Below are 11,274 nucleotides of genomic sequence, written 5' to 3'. Positions count from 1 at the left end.
AGCTTTTGTAAACAGTGTTTTTTCATGCAGCAATTCAACCATGAAGGCCTGATTCACACAGACTCTGAACAGTTGATGTTGAGATGTGTCTGTTACTTGAACTCTGTGATGCATTTATTTGGGCTGCAATCTGACATGCAGTTAACTCTAATGAATGTCTCTTCTGCAGCAGAGGAAACTCTGGGTCTTCCTTTCCGGTGGCAATCCTCATGAGAGCCACCCATACCTTGTCACAACACAACTGTTTGGCTCAAACGCATCAAGAAGGAAAGAAATTCCACAAATTAACATTTAACAAGGCACACCTGTTAATTTAAATGAATTGCAGGTGACTACCTCATGAAGCTGGTTGAGATAATGCCAGAGTGTGCAAAGCTGTCATCAACGCAAAGGGTGACTGCTTTGAAGAGTCTCAAATATAAAATATATTTTGATTTGATTAACCCTTTTTTGGTTACTACATGTGTTATTTCATTGTTTTGATGTATTCACTATTATTCTACAATGTAGAAATAAAGGAAAAACCCTTGAATGAGTAGGTGTGTCCAAACTTTTGACTGGTACTGTATGTAAATGTGATACTTTGGTTGTTGTTTTTGTTACATTTGAAACATTTATAAAAACTGTTTTTGCTTTGTCATTATGGGGTATTGTGATGTCATTATGGAGTATTGTGTGTAGATTGAGGGGAAAATATCGATTTAATCCATTTTAGAGTAACAGAACAAAATGTGGAAAAAGTGAAGGGGTCTGAATACTTTCCAAATGCACTGTGTATATATAGGGGCAGTACTTAGTGACATCACTTCCTGAAACAGGAGGAACAAACAGGTTAAAAATATCAACATTCAATGTATAAAATATATGACCAAGCTGGAAGTGTAAACGCCAGCCCATCCACAATCCTAGAGGTTCACTGTTGATCAACCTCCTCCTTCATATCTGAATCCTGATGATCAATCTCGTCCTTCACATTTGACTCTTGATGATCAACCTCCTCCTTCACATCTGACTCCTGATGATCAACCTCCTCCTTCACATCTGACTCCTGGTGATCAACCTCCTCCTTCACATATGACTCCAGTGATCAATCCAGTGTCTTCTTTTTTGGGGAATCCCGATGGACGACGTCATCCAATAGGCCATCATCATGACCACCGCCCACAAGTTAATTTTCATTCGGGTTTTCAATGGGAAGAGCATTAGCAAGAACTCCTCTCTGGTAAATTGTCTCATTTAATGGATTTACATTGGCAGGTGAACATGGAGAAATCCCATTACATTTTTTTTTGTCAATCTCAAACTGCAGAATCACTGTTGGAATTCCTTATCAAAGTCTGTGGCCTGTGATGTTGGGACAATTGATAGTCCCTTATTATACAAGAGACCATATTCTACAGCACAACGGCAGAGTCATGTCTTCAGTGTAAAACTAACAATGACTCAATAATCCTTTTGGGAATGTTATGATGTCATAAAGTTATGGGCGGAGTTAGAAAGTTGGCTGTCAGAAGTACAATTATACAATGTAAAATTACTTTTAATCTGTCTGTCTGCATATTTCAAGACATGGCATTTGAGGGTGCAGTGAGATACTTTTCTCATCAATCATCTTAAAAATGATACTTAATTAAAACCTGGAAATCAACCAATCCTCTGTTGTCCTCTATTTTTGGAGTTATTACATTAAACTAATCAGATTTCAGAAGAATGCCAAAATCAGGTGTGAAGTAATATGGAGGACCAGCCTATTCCCTATGATGTAAACTACAACAGAAATAACTTCAAATGTATAACTTCATATTAAACCAATCGTTTTCAGTCATGACTTGAGTGATTAAAGTAAACCACAGTTTTGGAAATACATAACACCATCTAACCATATATCAAAGAATGTTTTCTATATGCAGTTATCTTAGCCAGCCAGCCAACGTTAGCTATTTAGCCAACTAGCTATTAGCCTAACCAGCGTATCCAACCAGCACGGTTATGGTCAGTGAGCTGGAGCCCAACTAAAACATAACTGCAGATCAAAAGAGAAGAGACATACAGAATGATGGCAGGGAAAAAAACACATGGAAATTGGAATTCACATGAAAATTCACCTCACTGGTTAGAGAACAACCTGCAGAAGACAGTCAGCTACATTTTAAATGTAGGGGTCGTTAAACAAAGGAACACAAAACTTATGCCATTTGTTTGAGAGGAGGAAGACTAATGGAGCCCAACTACCGGACTGCATAAAAGAGAGAATGATGGACGAAATGAAGCTTCAGACGTCATTGATCACTGCTGATAAAAGTGACATACTGCTTTGAAGTATACTGCTTAGCGATATCGGCGCATGCCTCGTAGCTCCTATATTAAATGTAACACGCGTGCTACGGGTGAGTGTTGTTATCGTGACCAGTGAACTGAATAACATCCATATAGAAAAGTTGACAAAACAAAAAGGACTATCAAAATATATCAAATTAACCTGAAGAATTACTCAATATCCCCCTCTGTTGGCGAAGAAGTATAATACACCTAAACTAACAAAACCGGGCAAGTCAACTGGCTGGTGTTCATGAGTTTATAAAACGTGTACTTTATACATTTGTCATAAATTACCTGCAATGATGAGACACACAGTGTGGATGAATGATCAGTAGTCGACAGGATAAAAATATCACTCCTAAAGAAGATGCATTTTCCAGTTAACTGCCAACTTGAAAGAGGGAACTTTATCATAAAACCCACATTGAAAACTGAGATTCGGCAAATAACATATAAAGAGAGGCTTATTAGACGCCAAACCAACAACAGTTGTTACTAGAACATAAGTTGCTAATGTCAACTTTATACATTTCTATCCCAGGACCACTCAATTTTCAAATTCTCCATAAATCTGCTGTGGATTACCCAGAATCCCATACCATTATTACTGAGTGTATTACACTGAGTGCAATGCAAACACACGATCCGCGCAGCGGTCTAAGGCACTGCATCTCAGTGCTAGTGGCGTAACCACAGACCCTAGTTCAAATCCAGGCTGTGATTGGGAGTCGCATAGGGCACAATTGGCCCTGCATCGTCTGGGTTAGGGTTTGGCCGGGGTAGGCCATCAATGTAAATACGAATTTGTTCTTAACTGGGTTAAATATATTTTTAAAAATGTAACTTCATTACACCGTTACACTGGCATACAAACTCAGTAGCACAAAGTTGATCATCCATATGACGTGGAGAATTACTGCATTGTGGGTAGTTTGGAAGATTTCCCGAAATAAGTTAATAAATATGTAATAACACAAAAACATAACTGTTTGTACTTACAGGTAACCAGATCGTGCCTACAAATAGCTTACTACGTCCTTAACCACACTGTGTTGTACACTGGTGTGTAAAAACTAATGATTCCTACCCTTTAACTTGTCTGAAAATCAAATAAACATTTTAGTCAACTGCGTTACCCACTCCAGTCAACAGAGGGCGGTCTGTGACTTTAAGGCGATGCCGCTAGTGTGACGTATAATCTAGTGGACGGAACGCTTCTTTCAATAGCAGCAACACTTAGTCAGACACCTCGGTAGCTTGCTAGACAAAATAGCTGAACCAATAACGCTCTTTAGACGCTTTCGTGTATATTAGTCACTGTGTTTTAAACCCACTTCTGTCGTCTAGTTAGTTGTCCGATTTAATTTCATATTTACGGTGTTGTTGTTATTATTCAGCTAGCGGGCTGGGTAAATTAGCATTAGCCTAGCTAGCTAGCATTCTCGACCATGAGCTCACTAAGCTACTCTCCTCCTGATAAAGAAGAGGAGGTCTGCTGCACGGAGAAAGAAGCTCTCGTCAAAGAGGAGGAGGAAGAGGAGGCTGTTACAATACAAAAACAAGTAGAGATTGAGGCTTTTACCGTGAAAGAAGAAGAGAAAGATGTTACAGTTAAAGAAGAGGAAGACGCGTTCAGAGTGAAAGAGGAGGAGGATGTTACAGTAAAAGAAGAGGAGGATGCAGTTTTTGGAGTGAAAGAGGAGGAGGGGGAGATGACTGTCACATCCAAAAAGGAGGAGGAAGAAGAGGAGGAAACTGGATATCTCGGGCCGGTTTCCCAGACGCATCTTAAGGCATCCAACTATGAAGTTAGCCTTATGATGCCTTCGGGAAACCAGTCCCTGGTTAATACTAGTAAGTACTGTCTTAAATACAGACTGATAAATACAACTGATGTTTGGTGTTAATGGCGAAATCTGCAAATGTTACATCCATATTTGGTCTTTTAAATTATTTATATATAGCCATTGATTCTTGAAGAATATAACACATGCCTCATGAGCTTAGTTCAACTGTTTTTCAGAACCCCAAATAATTTTTTTTTTATTCCATGTCTAGAAACAGTGTAAATCAACACTGTATAGCCTCAACGTGGTTAAAACTATAATGTTGATGTCATGGTCGGCCAGTCCTTGCATCCATTGCTCTGTCTATGAATTTGAGAGTAGTTACATTTCTCCAGCCCCATCATCATCTTATTACCAAAACAGTGGTGGAATTACAGCTTTGTTATTGTTTGAACTGCAAGTTGGTTGATTGGTTCATGTGTGGCTTTTTTAAAGGGACAACCTGGGTTTTAAACAGAACAAAATGGCTGCCCAGAGACTTGGTAAACAGCTGAGGGATGGGGGCTGAAGAAATGTAACCACTCTCGTGCCGAGTGGATGTAGAAAAACCGAGAGCTGGACATTGTCATTCGCAATTGATTTCATTAAGACTTTGTTTACTTGCTGTTTGAGGTGAAGAAAAAATTACTTTGAGAAGCTCCACAACTCATTAGTGGTTGTGCGTTAAGACAATCAGAAATACTATCAGACATCCCCAAATGGGCACATTTATAGACCTACATTTGCGCGCAGGCCAGGTAGACTAGTCCTACTTCTGTATGTGTAATCAGTTGTGCGTCCTTACTCAACATTGACAGGAGTGTTTCAAATGAAAGACAATGAATAAATTGATAAAACTGGCGCATCTTGTGGGGTCAGGTCTGGGTGGTCTGCCATGGGACGTTTCATTTAGTGTCTCTCCTCCAGGGAACAGTAGTTGTAGTCATAAAGTTAAGCTTGTCATATTATGAACTTCAACTTAAATACTGGATCTTGCAGTCAAACATTTTTTTGACAGTCAAATGACAAACATCACGACATGCAACAACAACCAAAGTGCTTCTTCATTCATTACTCTGGTAACGACAGTTATGCTGTGCTCCATGTTGGATCCAACATCCCTAACAAATTGGTCTTTATAATGTGTTATTGTCTGCTTGATTTACAGTAGGGTGCCGTTGGTCAGTTTGGGCACGGATATACTTTGCACATAATGTGTAGAGAACTGTTCCTTGATATATATGCTGTTGTACCACACACAGAGATATTTTCCTTTATTCAGGACAGAAAGAATGACAACACATTACAGAATAGTCTAGTGGGGTTACTCACACAATTATCTGGTGATCAAGTTATGAAATGTCATGACAAAGACATTTTAGTTTCCATGTTTCACCTGAAATATTAAATGATTTATAGTCCTAGGTCTATGTTATTGTTAGGTGAAGTTATGGGTTCTACAGTAGGTCTGATATGCAACTTTTCATGGAAGTTAGGAACGAATATACACGGGCAGTTAGGAAAGCTAAGGCTAGCTTTTTCAAACAGAAATTTGCATCCCGTTGTACAAACTCAAAAAAGTTGTGTGACACTAAAGTCCATGGAGAATAAGAGCACCTCCTCCCAGCTGCCCACTGCACTGAGGTTAGGTAACACTGTCACCACCGATAAATCTCACTATAATTGAGAATTTCAGGAAGCATTTTTCTATGGCTGGCCATGCTTTCCATCTGGCTACCCCTACCCCGGTCAACTGCCCGGCACCCTCCACAGCAGCTCGCCAAAGCCCCCACCATTTCTCCTTCACCCAAATCCAGATAGCAGATGTTATGAAAGAGCTGCAAAATCTGGACCCCTATAAATCAGCGGGCTCAACAATATGGACCCTCTCTTTCTAAAATTATCTGCCAAAATTGTTGCAACCCCTGTTACTAGCCTGTTCAACCTCTCTTTCGTATCACCTGAGATTCCCAAAGATTGGAAAGCTGCTGCGATCATCCCCCTCTTCAAAGGGGGAGACACTCTAGACCCACACTGCTACAGACCTATATCTATCCTACCCTGCCTTTCTAAGGTCTTTGAAAGCCAAGCAGATTACCGACCATTTCAAATCCCACCGTACCTTCTCCGCTATGCAATCTGGTTTCAGAGCTGGTCCTGGGTGCACCTCACCCACGCTCAAGGTCCTAAACGATATCATAACCGCCATCGATAAGAGAGATTACTGTGCAGCCGTATTCATCGACCTGACCAAGGCTTTCGACTTTCGTCAGTCACCACATTCTTATTGGCAGAGTAAACAGCCTTGGTTTCTCAAATGACTGCCTCGCCTGTTTCACCAACTACTTCTCTGACAGAGTTCAATGTGTCAAATCGGAGGGCCTGTTGTCCGGACCTCTGGCAGTCTCTATGGGTGTGCCACAGGGCTCAATTTTCAGGCCGACTCTTCTCTCTATACATCAATGATGTTGCTCTTGCTGCTGGTGATTCTTTGATCCACCTCTACGCAGACGACACCGTTCTGTATACTTCTGGCCCTTCTTTGGACACTGTGTTAACCTGTCTGGTACCCGTGTGACGGTAGCGTCCCACCTCGCCAACAGCCAGTGAACTTGCAGGGCGCCAAATTCAAAACAACAGAAATCCCATAATTAAAATTCCTCAAACATACAACTATTATACACAATTTTAAAGATAAACTTCTTGTAAATCCAACCACAGTGTCCGATTTCAAAAAGGCGTTACGGCGAAAGCTCACCACGCGAATATGTTAGGTTAGCGCCTAGTCACAGAAAACCATACAGCCATTTTCCAACCAAGGAGAGGTGTCACAAAAGTCAGAAATAGCGTTAAAATGAATCACTTACCTTTGATGATCTTCATCTGGTGGCACTCCCAGGTCTCCATGTTAGACAATAAATGTTTTTTTTTCTTTCGATAATGTCCCCCTTTATGTCCAAAAACCTGTTGTTGTTTTTTATTTCAAATGGCTGCAGGGGCAGTATTATGTAGCTTTGATGAAAATGTGCCCATTGTAATATTTGCATATTATTATTAGTATTGGATAGAAAGCACTCTAAAGTTTCCAAAACTGTCAAAATATTGTCCGAAACCCTGAGGAAAATCAAAACGGGAAGTTGCTTCTATTTTGAAAACTCCATGTTCCATAGCCTCCCATTGCTCCTTTTAAAGGGATATGAACCATATTCCTTTTCCTATTGCTTCCTCAAGGTGTCAACAGTCTTCAGACATAGTTTCAGGCTTTTATTTTGAAAAATGAGCCAGAACGATAACATCGCGTCAAGTTGTCACATGAGTTTTGCTCGCGCAAGAGTTTGGACAGCTATTGTTTTTCCCTCTCCTAACTGTGAAAGACATTTGCGGTTGATATATTATCGATTATATATTTTAAAAACAACCTGATTGATTATAAAAAATGTTTGACATGTTCCTGTGGACATTATGGAAACTATTTGGAATTTGTTTGCGTTGTCGTGACCGCTCTTTCCTGTAGATTTCTGAACATAACGCGACAAACAAACTGAGGTATTTTGGATAAAAAAATAATCTTCATGGAACAAACTGAACATTTGTTGTGTAACTGTGAGTCTCGTGAGTGAAAACATCCGAAGATCATCAAAGGTAAGCTACCTGATGCTAAGTGTACTTAATGTTTTATAGTGCGATCGATAAACTTACACAAACGCTTGGATTGCTTTCACTGTAAAGCATAATTTCAAAATCTGACACGACAGGTAGATTAACAAAAGGCTAAGCTGTGTTTTCCTATATTGCACTTGTGATTTCATGAATATAAATATTTATAATAATTTATAATAATAATAATATAATATGCTATTCAGCGGTTGTTGATGACACTCATCCCGATAGGGGGATTGCAGCCATAACAAGTTAAAGTACAATAAAAGTTCGTAGAAACATGTCAAACGATGTTTAAATCAATCAATAAATCAATCCTCAGGTTGTTTTTGTCATAAGTAATCAGTAATATTTCAACCGGACAAAGGTTTCTCAATCGAAAAGCAGAAACAAGAAAGGTGCGCTCCTGATCACACGCTGGGCTCATGGCTGGAAGTTTCCACTGTCCACTCATTGAAATTGCTGTATCTCCCTCATTTTTCAGAGTAAAAGCCTGAAACAATGCCTAACGACTGGCCACATGTAGAAGAAGCCATAGAGATCGTGAACTGGGTCCTAAGTCTTTGTATGGTGGATAGGCGTTCAATGGAAAAACAGCCTTTCAAAATAATAGTACATCCTGGAAGGATTTTCCTCAGGTTCTCGCCTGCCATATCAGTTCTGTTATACTCACAGACATTATTTTAACAGTTTTGGAAACTTTAGAGTGTTTTCTATTATATGCATATCCTAGCTTCTTGGCCTGAGTAGCAAGCAGTTTAATTTGGGCATGCTTTTCATCCAAAATTCCGAATGTTGCCCCCTACCCTAGTGAAGTTAACTAACCTCCAGACGAGCTTCAATGCCATACAACTCCTTCCTTGGCCTCCAACTGCTTTTAAACTAAATGCATGCTCTTCAACCAGTCGCTGCCCGCACCTCCCCGCCATCCAGCATCACTACTCAGGACGGTTCTGACTTAGAATATGTGGACAACTACAAATACCTAGGTGTCTGGTTAGACTGTCAACTCTCCTTCCAGACTCACATTAAGCATCTCCTATCCAAAATTAAATCTAGAATCGGCTTCCTATTTCACAACAAAGCATCCTTCATTCATGCTGCCAAACATACCCTCGTAAAACTGACCATCCTACCGATCCTCAATGATGTCTTTTACAAAATAGCAGCTCACAGATTACTGCACCTGTACATAGCCCATCTGCCAATAGCCCATCCAACTACCTCATCCCCATACAGTATTTATTTATTTCTTGCTCCTTTGCACCCCAGTATCTCTACTTGCACATTCATCTTCTGCACATCTATCATTCCAGTGTCTAATTGGTATATTGTAATTACTTTTCTACCATGGCATATTTATTTCCTCACCTCCCTTATCTCACCTCATTTGCACACACTCTATATAGATTTTCTTCAACTTTATTGTTGACTGTATGTTTTGTTTATTCCATGTGTAACTCTGTGTTGTTGTATGTGTCAAACTTCTTTGCTTTATCTTGGCCAGGTTGCAGTTGTAAATGAGAACTTGTTCTCAACTTGCCTACCTGGTTAAATAAAGGTGAACAAATAATAAATTAACAGTGGATTTCTGCTGTTGTGGGACTTTAAAACCGTCTGTCTGACTTTGTCGATCATACAGGAGCGAGACGGGACTATCTTGGATCCTCTGGGGAGCCTCAACAACCTCATGAAGCTGATGAGGCAAAGAAGAGTCTCTCTAGATCAGAACACCTCAGTAAACAACAGCAGAGATCCACAGGAGAGAAACGTTACTGCTGCTCCGACTGTGGGAAACATTTCTCAAGATCAAATTCACTAAAAGTACACCTGAGAATTCACACTGGAGGGAAATCTCACTGGTGCTCTGACTGTGGGAAAAGATTTAACTCTACAGTAGACCTTAAAATACATCATAGAATTCACACAGGAGAGAAATCTTATGGCTGTGATCAATGTGGGAATAGTTTTTCTCAGCTAAAAACCCTGAAATCACACCAGAGAACACACACAGGAGAGAAACCTTATGGCTGTGATCAATGTGGGAAGAGTTTTACTGTGTCAAGCTCCTTGATAGTGCACCAGAGAATACACACAGGAGAGAAGCTTCACCATTGTTCATTTTGTGGGAAAAGCTTTTCAACATCACACACCTTGAAGGTGCACCAGAGAATGCACACAGGAGAGCGACCTTATAGCTGTAATCAATGTGGGAAGTGTTTTTTTACATCTAGCAATCTGACAAAACACCAGAGAACACACACAGGAGAGAAACCGTATAGCTGTAATCAATGTGGGAAGAGTTTTGTTCAATCTGGAGATCTGAAGATACACCAGAGACTACACACAGGAGAGAAACCTTATGGCTGTGATCAATGTGGGAAGAGTTTTAATCAGTCAAGCAGCCTGATAGTACACCAGAGAACACACACAGGAGAGAAACCTTATGGCTGTGATCAATGTGGGAAGAGTTTTAATCAGTCAAGCAGCCTGATGGTACACCAGAGATCACACACAGGAGAGAAACCATATAGCTGTACTCAATGTGGGAAGAGTTTTGTTACATCTGGCTGTCTGATTACACACCAGAGAACACACACAGGAGAGAAACCTTATACCTGTGATCAATGTGGGAAGAGTTTTACTCAGTTAAACAGCCTGATTGTGCATCTGAGAACACACACAGGAGAGAAACCATATAGCTGTAGTCAATGTGGGAAGAGTTTTAATTGGCTCAACAGTCTGGTATCACACCAGAGAACACACACAGGAGAGAAACCTCATAGCTGTAATCAATGTGACAAGAGATTCTCAGATAAAAGATATCTGATTAAACATCAGAAAATACATAGATGAAGGAGTTGTTTCATGATATCAATGTAATGTCACTGTTTTTAACATTGTTGTAGGATAATTTTAATGTTTGTTCAATTGATTTGAGATTTTTGTTGTAAAGGGTTTTAACACGGTTTCCCATGCTTGTTCAATGAACCATAAACAATTAATTAACATGCACCTGTGGAACGGTCCTTAAGACACTAACAGCTTACAGACGGTAGGCAATTAAGGTCACAGTTATGAAAACTCAGGACACTAAAAGCGGCCTTTCTACTGACTCTGAAAAACACCAAAAGAAAGATGCACAGGGTCCCTCACCATATGCGTGAACGTGCCTCAGGCATGCTGCAAGGAGGGACCAAGGCAATAAATTGCAATGTCCGTACTGTGAGACAGGGAGACAGGACGGACAGCTGATCACCCTCGCAGTGGCAGGCCAGACTGTCCACAATAGGCTGAGAGAGGCTGGGCTGAGGGCTTGTAGGCCTGTTGTAAGGCAGGTCCTCACCAGACATCGCCGGCAACAACGTCGCCTATGGGCACAAACCCACCATCGCTGGACCAGACAGGACCGGCAAAAAGTGCTCTTCACTGACGAGTCGCAGTTTTGTCTCACTGGGGGTGATGGTCG

The 11,274-nt window shown here is 40.5% G+C and overlaps 1 protein-coding gene across 1 annotated transcript; it reads left to right on the top strand.

The window, feature by feature from the left end:
* The first annotated feature begins 3,968 nt into the window (after positions 1–3,968).
* On the top strand, positions 3,969–11,055 carry LOC112220173 (zinc finger protein 501-like). The gene is made up of 2 exons (XM_024381854.2): positions 3,969–4,173; positions 9,448–11,055. Exons 1-2 carry the CDS (start codon positions 4,032–4,034, stop codon positions 10,659–10,661), a joined length of 1,356 nt encoding a protein of 451 aa, XP_024237622.1. The 5' UTR covers positions 3,969–4,031; the 3' UTR covers positions 10,662–11,055.
* The last annotated feature ends 219 nt before the right edge of the window (positions 11,056–11,274 follow it).

This window comes from Oncorhynchus tshawytscha, linkage group LG07 (assembly GCF_018296145.1).
Source record: "Oncorhynchus tshawytscha isolate Ot180627B linkage group LG07, Otsh_v2.0, whole genome shotgun sequence".
NCBI classification, from domain to species: domain Eukaryota; kingdom Metazoa; phylum Chordata; class Actinopteri; order Salmoniformes; family Salmonidae; genus Oncorhynchus; species Oncorhynchus tshawytscha.
Note: the sequence above shows the minus strand (reverse complement) of the source record. Positions and strands in the feature narration are given on the sequence as shown.